This window comes from Catharus ustulatus, chromosome 11 (genome assembly GCF_009819885.2).
Source record: "Catharus ustulatus isolate bCatUst1 chromosome 11, bCatUst1.pri.v2, whole genome shotgun sequence".
Classification (NCBI taxonomy): Eukaryota; Metazoa; Chordata; class Aves; order Passeriformes; family Turdidae; genus Catharus; species Catharus ustulatus.
Window position 1 is genome coordinate 13,155,711 of NC_046231.1, and position 17,786 is coordinate 13,173,496.

General features: G+C 38.8%; 1 protein-coding gene across 2 annotated transcripts in view; it reads right to left on the reverse strand.

The window, feature by feature from the left end:
- Positions 1-17,786, reverse strand: part of PHAF1 (phagosome assembly factor 1) — a 34,719-nt gene that overhangs the window by 2,441 nt on the left and 14,492 nt on the right. For both annotated transcript variants that reach the window (XR_004419039.2, XM_033069692.2), the window contains exons 7-16: positions 13,461-13,555; positions 11,025-11,122; positions 9,331-9,443; positions 7,208-7,341; positions 6,512-6,595; positions 5,759-5,841; positions 4,965-5,008; positions 3,007-3,050; positions 1,611-1,669; positions 1-73 (exon numbers count right to left, since the gene is read on the reverse strand). Coding sequence is in view for 1 of the 2 variants with exons in the window: in XM_033069692.2 (XP_032925583.1) it covers positions 1-73; positions 1,611-1,669; positions 3,007-3,050; positions 4,965-5,008; positions 5,759-5,841; positions 6,512-6,595; positions 7,208-7,341; positions 9,331-9,443; positions 11,025-11,122; positions 13,461-13,555 (827 nt within the window). In the remaining variant the exon portion in view is untranslated. The remainder of the gene's footprint in view (positions 74-1,610; positions 1,670-3,006; positions 3,051-4,964; positions 5,009-5,758; positions 5,842-6,511; positions 6,596-7,207; positions 7,342-9,330; positions 9,444-11,024; positions 11,123-13,460; positions 13,556-17,786) is intronic.

The following is a 17,786-nucleotide window of genomic DNA, read 5'->3' on the forward strand; positions in this document are numbered from 1 at the left end:
CTCAAAGATCATCCGCTGCAGTCCAAAGCAAAAGGTTGACCCAAACGGGTTAGTGTTGTTCGGAGATGATGACCTGAACAGCAAAGAGGGGAAAAAAATTTTAAATGGATATGTGAGGATCAGGGAGATCTTAAAGAAGAATAACTACTCAGCAACATAAAGTGAATTACAGCATCTTTATCATGGCTTTCATCAAAAGAAATATCTCTACATTATGCAACACCACTGCTAGACTCCAAGTGAGCCAAAGGAAACTCTGCTTGATGCTACAGAGCCATTAATGACACTAGGGGATAAAGTAATCAAAAAGCCACTAGTGACCTCTACAGGAAAACTCTCCTGCACTTAGCTTGAACAGGAAGAACCCTAAAAAACCCCCAGATACACAGGAAGAGAAAAGCACCCTGGTCCTTACTACACATTATTTTTTGTGCAAGATCCTTCCCTTGGTGTCTCTACCATATGTATTTACTGCATATAGTCTATTATTTATATTTACTATATACTGTCTATTAATCAATTGGATTTAGCATGTTAACAAGATTAACCTATATCATGCTGAAATAGAATAATTCAAGTTTTATTAAACAGTATTTTTCAAAAAACTATGTACCAATTGTCTTCCAGTTATTTCTGGTGTTTTTGGATTGTACATTGACAATTTCTGTTGACTGCATTGAATTTTAGATTACAGCCAAAAAAAAAAAACCCTAATAAATATTTACCTTTTGTCCTTTCTTGTAAACTGGTCAGTTTTTCAAATTGCATGTCTGAGCCATTTGAGATGTGCTCAGTAAAGCGCTCTCTGGTTGAACTACTCTCTACAACACAGATGGAAAAAATAGAAGGGCTCTATGTCATCACTATTTCACCTTAGCTTTACTTCATTCACATGGCTTCTGCTCTAATCATCTCACTGGCATAACACAGGAGTAAAGGGGAACAAAGGGCACAATGATTAAGGGGGGAAAAAAGAAAAAGAAATCAAAGTCAAAATCATGTGAAAGTCTGATAAAAATACATTAATTTATCTGAAGCTGCTGTGGTATTTGCACAGTACCCATCACTTACACTTATCTTGAGATAAAAATCATGGTTTCACATTGTAAAATAACTGCAAACAGATAACACCCATTTAACCCAGTATCCACCTCAATGCCTGCAGTAACACAGCAAATTTAAGGGCTACTTTATCTTCAGTCAGCCTAGAGAAGCTTTAGAACCATGTATGTCCATAAAAGACAAGCTTCTTCAGAGAGACATACTGTGCTATATAATGTCATGTTAGATACACTTTACAAAAAAGCATAAAAACTCTACACTATTTATTACTCATAAAGAAAGACCTTTTAATACACTGTTTTCTCTGGAATCTTCTCTGGATTTTGCATTTCAAGGAATTTTGGAAATGCTTTCACTCAGCATGTCAGTTATTTCCTCTGAGAGCAGCTATCTTGTCCTGTTAGTGGCCAAAACCCCTGAAACCTTAACCAGCAAAGCAGTACAGAAATAACCAGTGCCATAAACACTCTTCCTCATCCTCTAGCCCAAGTAAATCCCAATCCTTGTCAAGCAAATTATAATCCCTGCCAAGCAAGAGAGGTTTTTACCTGTGAAGTACCACTGGCTTCTCTACAGGGTGCCCCAGTAGATCCTGAATACTGTCCCACTGTAAATACATCAATGAATTTGTGTTAAAATGATGCACAAGAAAGCTCCTCTTTTTATCTAGGAAGAGTGCCATGCACATTTGTTTGTGACAAACCTATCTGTCAAACCTGAGGTTGTATTTACAGAAGTATTTTGTTACTGGAGCCATACTCAGCAATGGAATTATCCATTTCTAGGGCTAGTAAATTCTCTTAAGGTATAGTCTCATTTTTGTCTAAAAATAGTTTGGAATTAGAATTATTAATATAAAAATTTCTATGGGTCTTATGGGTAAAATGTAGCTGGAAAGTCTTGTGGCATTTTAGGGGCACCTCAGAGACCAAAGCAGCTGTGGGAAACTTCAACAAAATATCCTCTTCCATGCCTCTGTAGAGAGGAAAAATAGCCCCACTGCTACCTTTCCCAAAAGCCTTTCCTTGATTTAAGCAACAATAGTGGACAAGAGGAAAGCTGCACTATTTAATGATTGGGAAGTGTCCAACAGTTTTCCTCACTTTAACCAGACTCCAAGAAGCTGCAGTTTCACATACAACTGAAGTAAGACAAAGCAGTGAAGGGAGTAAGTTAATTCAAATCAAAAGCCTAGGCTAGTGTCTTCCAGATTGCTGAATCCAATTTTTCTTCCCAGTATGGGACCCAAAATTCACCAAGGAAAGCCTTCATTTGGCACACCAGAACCAAGAGAGCAGCACTGACCCTGGCTGAATGCTGACTGCAGAGACACTGATGAATGCTTTTTGAGAAGTTTCTCAACTTAATGCAGCTGTTAAATATGCAGCAGCAACAGCTGCCCAGCTGGGAAGTTCATTTAGGTAGTAAGGCTGCAGAGTCTTCAAGGAGTCTGCTGTCATCAGGAGGTGTCATACTGGCAGTGACATTTCTGAAAGGCTGCGGCCTAAAACATCCCATTACTGGTGCCCTTCAGAAGTAAAGTGGAAGGGCACTGGACTCTCTTGTTAAATAGTACATGTCTTCAAGAGGTTAGTTTTGTACAACAGCTCTGAGAATTTTGTTTAGGAACATGTCTCCAGCTAACATTCAGTCACCACTGCTGTTGTTTTCCCCTACCACTTATTTCACTATTTCTACCTGCAGTTGTGTTAAAATGCAAGCCATGCCATAATGTAGTAATTTAGTTTACTTGAAGTTTGTCATTTTGAATTAATTCAATCTTTTAACACACTAAAATATTTAAAACACAAGATACACAGTAACTTTTGGCCATCTACTATTCCACTTTAAAACAATATGATACCACTGCTGTAATTTCTTTGAAGGGTATTGTTTAGATGGTTTAAGAAAATCAAGAAAACACTCAGTTCTGCACAGGCTTACCTTGCTGTATGTTGTACATGTTTCTGTCTGTGAATCAGCACTATCTATGAAACAAAAACAGAAAAGCTTTTATAGCTTAAGCTTGAACAGCTCCCTACACAATCATTTGTTTTGGTATGTTAATTCAGATAGCAGGAGACATAGAAGCATTAGGTCATGTCATCTACAAATTTATCAGCATTCTCTAGCTGACAGAATTGTCAGTAACACTGACTAAATGCCAGTTAAGGCAAAAAAGCAAATCCCCCTATTTACAGCAAGCCCCAACTTTAAGGTTAAAAGTTTAAGCTTTAATCTGACATGGAAGAACACCATGGTGAAATCAACTCCATCTCTCTGCACTGAGCTAACAGGCCTAGCACAGCCACTGGAGGAGGTAACATGATTTGGACTCATTAAGTACAGAACACTCCACTGCCCTTGGAAGGAAAGCTGGCATCAGGAGACCCAGGAGCTGGCAGGTCTGAAATCAGTTAAAACATTGCTCTTCCAAAATAAAGATGGCAGAGAGCTTGGGAACCACAGCCTAGCTATTAAATAATGAAAGGACATCATTGCATTTACAATTACATCCTTTACACAGAAACTGTTTGCTGGTGGTTTCAAGTACTTTCACACATATCTTATATATTTGGGTACTTTTAAATGCTGAAAGCATGTTCCCAAAGCATTGGAAATAGACCTAAACACTGAATATGTCAAGCACAGCTTTCAGTCAAGTTAAAGACCATTTGCTCCTCTGTATTTTTTCCTCTGTAAACTTGCTCTCTCTGTGCTGAGAGCTCAGTGTCTGTGCAAGTTGAACTCTGGCTCTCAATTTATCATCTGAGCTTGAACTACAAAAGGGAACTAATGAAACTGCATCAGGCACTGCCACCAGAGGGAAGAAGATGGGCTCTTCAAAATTGTTGTAACATCTGTTCACAACTTGTTACACGTCTTGGACATAAGCTAAAGGCCAGAAAAGCTGGTTAGAAATGCCAAATAAACAAAAAAACAGACACTTTAAGAATAAATTTATAATGCTACTTGAGGTAAATAAATTAATCACAAATTAATGCTTTGAAGTACAATAACCCAAGGGAAAATAATTTTAAAAGAGAATTTTCATGCTCATTCTCTTCTGAAGTACAAATCAACTTTCATGTAAGCCTGTATACACAAACATTATTTTCCAGGTTTTTAATCCTCCATATGCTCAAACTACTGTGACAGCCACAGGAGGATTGCACTTCACACAGCAAAGTGCTTGCAGTAAACACCAATCAGAATGAGGAAAACATCCCTGGCCAAAACCTAGGCAGCATCTGGCATTCTCAGGATTATCCAGATACCTTCCCAGTACACATTTTTTCCTATGTTTAAGGAGTCTACCTCAATTACTGTGATCTTCAGACAGGGTTCCACTACTTTGCTGAGATTAATTACTTGCACAGAGCTGGGAACATCTTAGTACCTTGCCAAATCAGCACTACTAATTATAGACTTATTTTTTCAAGTAGAGATTTTCAGGTGAACACAAACAGACATACTTTGTCTGTAGCACACAGAGTTAACATATTCTGGATGTTAATTTTCATTCCCAGATAAACCAGATTATATTAAATACCAGTGAACTGGAGAGATAAGCTCAGACTAACACTGTTTTACAGATTTTGAGCCTCCAGGCACAAGGTAATTGATTTTAGCAGAGCAGTAGCATTACAGGATAGTGTGACGTTGCAACTAAATATTTCTGTGACCCGAGTAAGTGAGGAGGTAGTGTAAGTAAAATCAGAGAACTGCTACCTTGCCCTGAAGTGTCCTTTCCACTTAAATAGAAAGCTAATATTAACATTTTTTCTGTCTCAATGACTGTTACTCTTAGCATCCTCTGATAATGAAGGGCTGATCCCAGCCAAGAACTGATCCCAGCTGTCCTTGGAGCCCCTGGAGCAGGACAGCAGGGAAATGCTCACCTCTCTTAATGACGAGTGGAATCTTGAATTCACAGCGATGGTAACTAGAAAGTGCAAATCAAATCTATTAGAAAACAGAGAAGCTAAGATAAACTGCACAGACTTAGAGCTCTTAATAATCCCTTTAATGAAAAGCCACATCAATAATAAAATGAAAGTGAGAATCTATGATAGCAGATTAAGATCTCAGTCAGATTTTCTACATCAAAAAAGGCAGCAGCCTGGGAATGTCCTAATACAATTCTTTAGAGGACACAAGGAGTCCTTCAGCACAAATTACTCTATTGTTGCACAGAGTGGATGAAGAAACACTTAGCTATGAAAGAGCACTATAGATTTCTGTGTCACTAAGTGCTTTAATCAGACATCCGATCACTGACTCATACTCCTCCTCTAAAGAGTTTACATTTAGAAAGCATTGAAAACATGTTCAGAAGCATGAGATTTTTTAATCACTAATTGAAATCAGGTTAGGAAAAAAACAGCAACACAGCTACCAGTAAATGGGCACTCCTGCTAATACAAAGTTTTCCAAGTTTACACATCTTACCTGGACCAAGAACTACCTTATCTCATTCACTGCTTTAAAACATACTTACCAGTAGATATAAAGGCATTTAAAAGTAAAAAGAAAATACTACAAAAAGTGTTACTAATGATATCTGAAATCTCCACATGTTACTAGATACACCAAAGAGACTTATTAAAAAATACTGTTAATTCTATAGAGTACATAACATTTCCTTTCCAGTTGTTTTAATGCACTCTTTAATAGATGAGTTCTGTACACTCACATGTTAAAGTTGTAATGACCAGGATAATTTGTATGCAGGACAAATTTCTTCACCTTGTGAGTGTTTGCATCAAAGAGAATATCCTGTTGAAGACAAAAAAGACAGATGAAGCAATTTGGGTGGGAAGATGGCTTTCCCTAAACTAACCTGAGAATTTTTAAAATAGCATGTGTATAGAGTGATATATTTATCTGGAACTGAATCAAATTATGAAAAGCAGTATTTGAAAATAAGACTATTTGTAAATTCAAATAACACATTTCCTCCAGCATTCAATCACAACTGCAGTTTCATTTGCTAATGTTGGCAAGTTTTCTGAGGAGGTCTTGTTTTTCTGCATACTATTTACAGTATTATAGACTAAAGCAAAACAGCTGCAAGAAAGAACATGAAGATTTAACTTCACCCCACAGCTCAGCAAGCTTTCACAACTGATGTTATGGCATACCTGCCTCAGTTCTGTGGTACAGGGGCATGCATCTCAGGAACAAGAGCTAGTTACCTATGCATCAGGCATGACAGAAAAAGTAGAAAACCTAAGACTGCAAAAGTGCAAAGAGCTCTCCATCCACCAGTGGAGATAAAATGCTGCTGATTAAATTGTTAAAGGAAAGTCAAGTATAGCTTTTCATATCCAGAGCAATCAAGAGTTTTGCAGTCACTCATTTCCCACAGCCTTTAGCCTCCTGAAAGGATTGCTGTGTGACTAAACCAGAAATTTGCATGAATTGTTTAGGGAAGCTTTCCACTCACCACTCCAAGTGTGAAATAATTGAAGAAGTAGTCATTGCACTTTGATGGGACCTGCTTATGGGGCGAGGGCGAATGGATTTTCATCTGCAAGAAACACACTTTTCAGATGCATTCAATAATGCTCAAAGATGAATGCCCTTAATAACATCTTTACATTCAAACAAATGGTTATAATCTCATCTGGAGCCTTTGTTCAACTACGCAAGATAGTGTGCTTTGTGACAGGGCCATCAGCTGCCTGCAGCAGCACAGTGCATCAGCTTTTTCAGTTACTGGAACTAAAAGGTTTTTCTTACGTGATGCTGTGTAAAAACATTAGGAAAAGATCAAAGTATATGCTGAGATTATTTTACATACACTATAAGTAAAAAAAACCAAACAAACAGGCAGCACACACTTGCTAAGGCACATTTGTATACAAAAGTACTCCCATTTGTAACAATTAAACCAGTTAACATTATGCAATTTGATTTTTTAAATAAATTTGAATAGATTTGCATGAGTTTAGATTTTTAAAAAGTTTCTTAAAACCTATTATATAATGGTTCAGCCTCCTCTATTATGTCAAGTAATATACTGAGCACTTGCAATGTGTGCTACATGGCAGCTCAGCTTCACTGACCTTGCCAAACACAAGTACCATGATGAGCCTGAGACAGCACTGAATGAAGTGTGTGCCTGAATGAATTCCCTCACCTTGTCTTCAGACTTGTAGAAGACTTTGTGTGGAGAGCCCAAGGTGCTGAGCACATCCTGGCAGGAATCACCGAAGTACACACAGCGCTCAAATACCCGCATCTTGGCATCGGCTAAAACACCTGGGCCACAGCCTGAGGAACGGAAAACAGCCCTACATGCATCCTTCCTGATCACAGAATGCATCAGTAAATCAACACCAAAGGGTTAGCATTCCTCTATTTATCACAAACCAAACAGCTGCATTCCTCAGACAGCAGTGCCAAACTAAATTTAACCATTTACTTTGCAACAGGGTAAACATTTCTTATCAGAGCACTGCATGTGCTGACTGTTGCCTGGTTCTCCATTTTAACCTCCAGTTTCAGCCATACTACCTTCACTTCCTCGCCATTCACATGGACATGACTTGGTTTCCCAGCCCATCTCAATTGGATCAGGTGGATCAGTAAATACCAGGAATTATTTCTATCCCTGGAATATTCTACTTTAGCAGCTAGAGATTTATCTCCAGTTAAAAACATCAAGCACAAAGTAAAATCCCTCATCTATATTAACTGAATCACAGAACACATGCTCTTTACTCAAGATTCCCATAACTTACTAAATCAATAGCAAGTACATCCCTGTGCAAACATTAAAACCAGATCTTATTGAATAGCCATTATAGATGAATTGCTGATATGTTACCAGCTGTTAGGAAATGGAAAGATGTTGCAGTCTGAGAGCCCATTTGCTTTCAGGAATGCAGCATCTATCATTTACAAGAATGCAAATACACATATGCAGCAGTTACTGCAAAACACAGGATGTGCTCTATATACACATTTAGCTTTCCTCACTATGCATTATGTATGGAGCTAGTTACCCACTAAAATAAATCAGAGAAACTAATTCAGTCATCCTTGATTTCTTAAGTAACAGTAACTTCAAATTAATCCATGGGCAGAGAAACCTGAGCTAGAACAGGTGTGTAATATGTTCTGCAAGAGTTTCTACAAACGCTGCAAGACAAGAACAGCACATGTCCAGATTGCCTCTCTGCAAGTTTGTCTAAACTTCAGTGATATTTTACTAATTATTTTACTCATTGACAACATTTCCTTTAAGCCACATGCATAGACATTTTTAATAAAACATGACATTATCTTAAGTGTCCAATTTCTCAAAATAATTTACATAATTATGACACCATAGCTAACTCCTTCCCCAGTACATGAGAATATATGTTCTCTGTATTAGACAGCTCTATCTTATCTTCCTCTGTAATGAGAGACACAAATTAGCTTGAAAATATCTGCTCTGTTTGTATTAATAATTTTTTTATTCTTCATCTATGATTTTCTCTTTTTCAACTTTTGCATATTGTGAATGTTTCCAAGTGTTTCCTTGATAAACATAAGCTAGCAATCAGAACAGGTCAAAAGCTGAGCCTCCTAATGAAAATTGTTAAAAAAATTTCAGTATTCGTTCTTAAAAACATTGTCAAGTCTCGCGTTATAGTGACTGAACAATTCCTCTTTGCAATTGTTATATCTTTCTAATTTCTGAGCACCCTCCCATCTCTGAAAACACCTACAAAGGACTCATCAGCCTCTCTTCACTTTCACCACTGTCTCCTACAGTAAATGAAAACAGAAGTGAACTGGAAGTGCAGTTTAAGGCTGCAGCATTAACGTCATCACTTGCCGGCATTTTTTAAAAGTCTTCCAGACTTAATCACAAGAATATCAACATCATACAGCTCCCTGGAATCTCAGAAAATGCACACATACACAAGGTTTCTTGGTTTGTCATGGGTTTTTTAGTGATGTACTGAGAACAGTGATCTGTTTTCTTCTACACATACACCTGGAGACAAATCCCATTTCTGCAAACAGATTCTAAGGACTTGGAACATGTGAGGGCTCCAGCTCTCAGTGATTTCTCCAGGGTTAGGAAAATGCAGCAGGTTCATCTTCAAAAGGATTTAACTGGGTTTTGTTTCCAATAATTCAAAATAAGGTAGATAGAACACTGTGAAATCACTTATTAAATCCTCACAAATAACCTGTGCTCAATTTGCACAGGTTTCCCCTTCTCCTGAGGAGAACAGCCAGTGCAATGCTCAGTGTCTCCAGTACCTGCAGTGAGTAGGCGAAGCCGTAAACCTGAGGGTCCAGTTCCATCTCGCAGAACATCGACGTTCTCGGCGTACACATTCCCAAGGAAACAGCTGAGAGGCATCAAGGGAGCCCTGAAAGCAAGCATACAAAATGTGCATAGGATTTGCTTCACCTTCAAATTTTCCTGAGCTCAGTGGAACAGAGCACATTAATTTTGACAAAGCTGCATGTAACTAAGACTGAAGATTTAAAGTTGCATCAAACAAAGCGTGGGGGAAAAGGAAGAGGAACAAGACAGCACTCATGTGCAAGATCTTTACCATTAATGAAAAAACCAGCAAGTTTCAAAGACTCCAGGAATTAAGGAATTACAGAAACTGTTCCTAGCCTTTGGATATCTCCTATGAGGAAATGTCAGCTCAGATTTCTCTCGGGGGAAATGGAAGTTGTGAAGTTTTTAAAGCTAACTAAATCCTTGACCTAGGCATATCACCCAAATGCAGCAGAAGAGCTTTTTCCATGATGCTCTCACTGCTCTTGGGAAGGTACCTCATAGCCCAAACCATGAAATCAGTCTGTACACCAAATGCAACTGTGCTGCTTTACTGGGAAAGTTCTCAGTTTAATTCAACAACAATATTATTTTAGAAGAGAATAACAGCCCCAAGTGAGATATTTTTAATGGAAAGGCATATTTTCTGTGTATCAGCTTGTATATGCTCCCTAAAATTCCCTGTTCTTATGTCAATACCTTCTCTGGGTGACTGATGAGCTACAAGTTAGGCTTTGAACTCTCTCACACACACAACAGAGCCCCATGCAACAATCAGTGCTTTCACTAAAGCTCACCATGTCACAGATGGGCACAGACAACAGTATTTTTCTCAAGTGCACTTATTTCTAATTAGGAGACAATGTCTGCATAAACAAGGCTCCCTCCCTTCTGAGCAGTAATCCAAGGATGTGTTTTTCTCCTGGCCTTAAAACTCAACTGTCTCTGCAAAAATTACCATCTTATCAGTTTGGGTATTTGTAAGATTAGGTATCTCAGAATCCTAGGATGGTTTGGGTTGGAAGGGACCTTAAAGACTCCCTAATTCCAGCCCCTCTACCATGGGCAGGGACTCCTTCCACTAGGTCAGGTTGCTCAAAGCCCCATCCAGCCTGGCCTTTAAAACAGTAAGCTCAGTCAGGTATCTCCAAATACACTGAATATATGGCAGATTATGCATATGGAATATTTTATTGGTTTTGTATAGCAAGAGAGTTTAAGACCTTTGATAGGGCCCTGCCATGACACAGATATTATCAATATGCTACAAGCTAACAGATTGCATGTACCAGGTTTGATTTGCTTCGGGAGAGGTCATTAGCATAGAAACAAAATCTGAAGTCAGAAAGCCTAAACATGTCTTACTAAATTCATAATGTTTCCTAATTTAATTAATTCATTTTCAGGTCAATTGAATTGCCTACTACAGTTGAACCAAGCTCATTTTACAGCAGCATAAATCAAACCAACATTTGATTATAAGGTCTGAGGACAACACCTACCGAAGTCTGACTGAGGTTGGTACCTTAAGGCATTGTGCACATCACCAAATTACAAGATCCAAACTGAAGCAAAAAATCACACAATTCTATTTAGCAATGGCAAAGCACTAAATAAATGATGGAAAGAGCATGGGCAGCTCTTTCTTTCAGGTACATACTTGGTGTCCTGCAGACTGTTTCCGTTGTAGATGTACATGCGTTTCACAGTCGCGCCATGCGGAATTTGCAGCGAGGCCAGACCATGGGCAAAGTTAGGCTGTGCAAACACAAAACCATTCTTGTTACACAGCACAGCAGACATTTCAGCTTTAGGTCAGAAATGGCTTTAGAGACACAGTATATGCTTACCAGTTCAAGTCTTCAGCAAAGGACAAAGGGGCACAATAACAGAAAAACCCAACCTTCAAGGTGTTGTTTCTTTATATTCCACCACTCCCAGATTCCCAAGCTGGGCAAAATACCCACTATGTTTATTCATGCCATTAGTCTGACAATTAGCCACTGTGTGTACTGAAAATTGAAGATTTCCCTTGGTTTGATCACGGGCAGGTAGCAATTTCCAAGTATTTGTATTGATACACTGCATTTAAGGTCTAAAAAAAAATCATCTGTCTTAAAGGAAAACTTCCCTTTTTTGTTTCCCACTGCATTTATTTCAGCCTTTTAACATTTTTGCTGGTTTGCATGATGCCTTATCTGATGAACAGAAAACTTGTTCATTAAATAGATTTCCTTCTCTCCTTATCACCACATTCTTACACATACTGTTTTGACAGGGATTTTAGTGCTCTCATCAAACAGAAAGCATGCTAAGGAAGTCAGAATGACTTACTGTACTAGAAGAAGGAATTGCTTTCAGTTCTGAATATGACAGGACATTCAAACCAATAACATTTTGCTGTCACCAGACAGAAAAAAATCCTATCTTTTGTGTCAACAAAAGAAGGTGCATAATATGCACTTACCTGGTCTGCTTTAGCAGGACATCACATAAGGTAAACACACACACACAAAATTCTTAGGAAAAAATTAACCTAGAACAATGACTTGCACTGCTGTAGGAATTAAGAAGGGAACCTCCACTCTAGAGATGTCCCAACGTCAATTCTCTTCCTGAATTTGCCAAGAACATTAATACCTTTCACTTCTTGAGGTAGTCAGACTTCAGATTACTGAAGTGAGAAAAGGTTTTCATGTTCTCCTCACTTGCAGCTTGTTTCCAGCTGTACAATAAACTACAAAGTTTTCTTCATAGTTCTTCCATTTCCATAAGCAGAAGATTACATTGCTCTGCTAAGTAGCTTAGCATTCTTGTACAATCTTCCATGGACTTGACAGATTTGGACAGATTCAAATTTGACTTCACTCTGTTATCTTTTCTAATGTTCTCTCTAAAAATCTCCACAAATACTTGTCTTCCCTGTGGACTGTTTCATACTACTCTGTTTTCAAAACAATCCTTCTGCCTGTTCCTGGGGAGACTTTGGCATTACACTCTGCAAAGAACATTTTACTAACCTCACCAGAACAAATGAGTTGGCCTCAATGATCCCTACAGGTTCCTTCAAACTTAAGATGTTTCATGATCTTTTCAAATCTTTGGTAAAACAACTGACTTCCTCAGTAGTTTGGCTATTTCATTCATCAATGCCCTGTGAACTCTTGCATGAAAAGAAACTATTCTTTGTTGGGGCGTTCTTTTTGTTGGGTTTGTTAGGTTTCCATTCACCTTCCAATGTGAAGCCCAACTGACCTTCACTCCTGCTAAACAATAACTTCCCCCAGTTACCCCCTGTGACAAGTCAACCACAACCACTAAAGCACTAGGCTGTGACAAAGAACATGTGTCATCATGTTGGTTGATGTCTTCTTTGTTTTGGCTCTGTGTATGCTCCTTTTCTTTAATGCTTTTTAGCTGGTAAAAGGAGATTATACAATTGAGAGCATTTCCATCTTCACACAAAACAAGTTACACATACATTTTTGGTAGTGCAGAAAATAACACAGAGGACCTGATCTTGTTTCCACTTTAGACAGGGATTTCCAAAGACTTCAAAGAATGCAGTAATGCATTTAATTATTCAGTAACTCATCCAAACATTTGGTGAATATGCAAACAGGCATTACAAATAAAACTCATTCATTTGGTTTGCTAAAAGCACTCATAATGAAGGACACTTAAGATGAAAATGTATTTTATGAAGTCTATCCTACTTTAGTTGCATAATCACTTTGATGAGATTCAAAAATATCTGATAAAAGAACAGCCTCACAGTAGATTGCTTAATATTTATGTATCTGCATAGACAGCACTCATATTTTTAGAAGACTCCTTTCACAAACAGAATTGCCAGTCCCAGTTCATGATGCAAGCAAAACACCTAAGCACACGCCTTTTGTCAACAGGAAGTAAATTTTTAACTTTGAGATGGGTACATAGCATTAATAAGAACTCATCTGAGGAGTTCAATTCCTTCCAAATTACTGGTTTCTTTTGCTTGCAAAAGACAGCAAGACACAATGTAGGTGATACCTTGCAAGTATCATAGAAAAAAGAAAAAAATACCATCTATTAACTAAAAATGATTGCTGACCTCGTACTTCGGGGTTTCAGTCCAGGAGTCCAACTGAAAAGAAAACGACAGTCCTCTGAAATTGAGGTGAAAGAGTTGCTCAGCTGAGTTATACACTAAAAGAGAAAAGAAAGTAAAATCAGAGTTGCCAAAATAATCTAAGAATTCTCCAGTTCATATCTAACAGCACCTTCATCACCTCAATGAGTTTGTCACATCTCAAAATGCAGGAGGAACACAATTACACTGGACTGTAACAGCTTTGCTTTTAATTTGATGCAGTAAAAACACAGCAATAAGAAACTATAGAGTCATTACAGTTGCCTCTGGAAGCCTGCAGGCACTAACCTATTCCTAACAATACAATTATACAACATGACACAATCAATTATATCTTAATATCTCTAAAGTAGTTTAAATAGCCACTCAGTACAAAACAATTCTGTTGTTATGTAAAACACTGTACAGTATTAACAATAAAGTCTTTGAGACAGATGTGCACAGAACACTGATAATTCTCTCTGTGACACCATGGGGCAGCACGAATGGGAGCTCAAAGGAGAGCTCACCCTGTGACCTGCACTTCCACCTCTCCTCCTGAGAGGAGCTCCCGTGCCCGCATCAGCTCCATGCATTCCCGGGGAACTCAGCCCAAGGAGGAAATGCTTCAGACATACAGGTCCTAGGCCATTTACAATCATCATTAAAAATAGCCTCCCCAGAAACAGCAGCCAACCAGTCATCTCCCACAAAGAGCACTAATAAATTAGAGCACGCACAGAACTTCCAGCTGTCACCACATCACGAGATGTCCTGATTCATTGCAATCAATTGCACAACATCAACTACAAACAACAATAAATGTCCTCCCAGTACTTAACTCTAACAAGACATACTGTTTTCTAAGACTGTGGAAAAATTAAAAAACAATCCCAGAAGACTGAGAGCTTGGGAACTGTTTTGGGATTGATTTTACAAACTTCAACCTGTGCCCAGCAGCCACTGGGGGAACGGAGTGTTCTAGTAACACACAGGAGCTGACAGCTTGAAAACACCAGAGGCTAAAAACAATGAAGAAAGCCTCTAATAAGAGAGGCTGCTTTCTTCCACTTTACCAAAGGCTCAACATTCCCTTTCTTCTTACAATGTTATATTTAAAAAGACATAGTACAGAGAGAAAATGCATATGAAGAAAAATTTTATTCCCTCCCTCCCACAGTGTCTTTGAAATGTTCAACTTGAAAGACCTATCACAAGGTATCTGGACAATGCCAGGCCACGCAGGACAGAAAAATAATAGTTGAGCAATAAGCATTAAGCTTTCAAAAGTCATCATTTGCCTTTTCTACAGAATGTGCTGGCTAAGAGTCTTTTCCACGCTTGTCACTGAAAGGAAAACGTGTGGAGAGAGGGAAATGTTTTGATCGGCAGGAAAATTATACAAATCTCTCTCATGTGATAAATTATGATACATCTTTTCCAAAGCCCACAGCCAGCTGGAGAACTATTTTTCCCCTAGTCATGCCAAGTGTGATATCTGATTATACAAATCACATCAGTTCCCATCCCCTGCAATGTTTGTTGATGCTTAGGTTTAAAGGGCAAGGAATTTTTTTATTCTTGAGAAGTTCTCATGTCTCACTCAAAACCACAGATCACAACCACATGACTGAACAAGGTAAGGATTTTTTTTATTTTTTACTTTTAATTTTTTTTTATCAGACAGGTACCCTGCTAATTCCATTCAAAATTGCTGACAGAACCAAAAAGACTGCTTCTTTGCTGCTGCACTCTGGGGAAAAGGAGGAGGTTTGCCTTCCAGGAAGGCAGCAGAGTGTGACCAGCTGGGAAATATTCCTGTAGAGCTGACAGGACAAAGCCACCAATACCAGCAAGGCTGTAAAATGGACACAGCTTTGGTAAAAGCAGAGGTAGATCCAAAAGTCAATTCTTACTAATATCAAGCACAAGACTTTTCTGGCACCTTAGGGGAGCCTGGGTTCCTGCTGAAGTTCAAGAGTTAGAGACCCAGAACACAGCAACCCCCTCTATCCCTGCCAGGCCACTGTGTAGGAGGGAAGGAGGACTTTTTCTTCTACTTTATGACTTGAGTTCAACCCCACAGCCCTAATCCTTGCTGAATGGCACTTTGGTACAAAGCCACATCCACGAGGACTCGGGACAGGATGTGGTTTCAATAGGGCCACTGGCAAAAGCAAGTCCTTCCCAGCAGGAGGTCAAGTCAGAGAATCATGGAAATGTGGGATAAAATCTTGGATTTGATGAAGCTGTTGACCTCCAAAGTGGTTGCATTTCAATAAGCCCCATGACAAAGGTACAGCAATGTTTCAAACTAACATTAGCCAAAAAGTAAGGAAGCTGGTTGATTTTTCTGATGACTCTTCTTTTTTAAAACCACTGATCTGGCAAAACCAAAAATGCTCACTGAAGGTTGGTTTCAACACAAAACTGTTGCTAACCTTTTGAAATTTATTTTGAAACTACCAATGTATCCTGTTGCAGGAAAGTTCTGCTGCAACCACCTTGGCTTTAAGTGAAAGACAACATTTTGAAATTCTAGTGGAGGTTAACAGAGATAAACAAAATATGTTTAAAGTGCTTGCATTGGGGATTGGGAGGAGTATGAGCACAGAGAAGTGAAGGTATGGTTATGTTCCTTTCATTTATGAAAACTAGCATTTGGTGCTTTGGTCACACTAAGAGGAAGGTTTCTCTTCCCACTCCAGCTGCAATTCTTGTGAAATTGCACTGGACGTGAAAACACCATCACCATCCCCACCCCCCATGATGAAAACCATTCTGGTTCTTCACCTTTTCTGTTTCAGAAATCACGAAGAAAAGAGTTATCAAAAACTTGTGTTGCATAATACAGTTCAAACTGTTTGTGATAGGCAGCTTAATACAGAGCATTTACCTCTGCTAAGTAGGCTGTTAATGCAAAAAGTATTTTTCCAATGAGGAAATGTGAATAAGCAAATGCATTAGCGAAATGGTAATAGAGGCCAACATTTTAATAAATACATTTTCTTATCTACATGTCACTAGATGAAAAGATGTTATGAAAAACTATCACTAGATGAAGCAAGTGTGCAAGTTTTCTTAATTGACTATGACAAGTGCACAAGATCTGCAAATTCAGCACAAGGACAAATGGTGCCAAACTATATTTTTAAGTGCCTACATATGATTTTATGCAGTAATAAAACATGCTACCACTTCCTCAGGCAATGCTTAAGGCTAGATATGTATTTTTACAGTTCATGTTATCACAATTTTGGAAGTGCTCCACCTCTACACATTTGCAAATAAACCACCATCACAGAACAAATAAAAATGATAAGCCACTCAGGACATGGAACTACTTTTAACCTTCTTGACTTCTACAGTCTCTTGTACATACCATTTCCATAATAGATCTAACCATAGATTTCAGAGCTTCTGTGTAAAGGAACTGTTAATGTCAGGACCAAAATTTTAAAAGGCTAATTCTGGTCCTTTGTGTATTACAGTTAGAAATGCTCCAAGCTTCATTTATCTCAATCTGATATTCATCTACTACTGCAGGCTTTTATGCAATGATACTGCTCTACCCACATGACCCTCCCCAGTTAATAAATCCTGTTCTGTTATGTGCAAGAGATTGCCTGCAGAGAGCAGAGACAAAGGCTGGATATGCAATCACCATCCATCACAAAGAACACTCGCCTGTTTGGGAATCTGCCTGACTACTACAAATGGACTGGCTTAAGTTAAAAATAGAAAATGAGGCTCTGAAAATGGTATCTTGACTATATGGAGTTAATGTTCTTCCTTGTTGTGCCAGTTTGTGGCTCCATTTCTTGAAAGCTCCCGAGCACTTTAATTATAAATATCCTCTTCAAAGTTCCACCACTGGCTTATTTTCATAGCCTAACAACCCTCTGAAATACACTCTTCGTTTTCATATATAAACAAGGAGCTTAAAGATAGTCTTTTTCCTGCTGCAGAGATGGGGAACAGCCAAGTGGCTGTGCAAGAGTCAGAGTGGGTTCAGCCAGGTTAAACAAACTTGTCCTGGTTCTGCTCATGCTGCACGTAGGCTGACTTCACACCTCCCCAGTGCTCCCAGTACAGGAGGGGGTTCAGGGAGGTGTAAGCACCTACACACAGCTCAGATTTGATCCTGTCTAGCAGGGGTATAACCACATTCACAGAGCATGGAGACTGAGCAAACAGCCCTGGCTGAGCCTCCACAGAGAGCAGCTCAAATGTCTGTGCTCATGATATCCACAATCCCTGAGGATGCTTGAGGGCTGACCGTGCATGAGGACGTGCAACAACAGCATC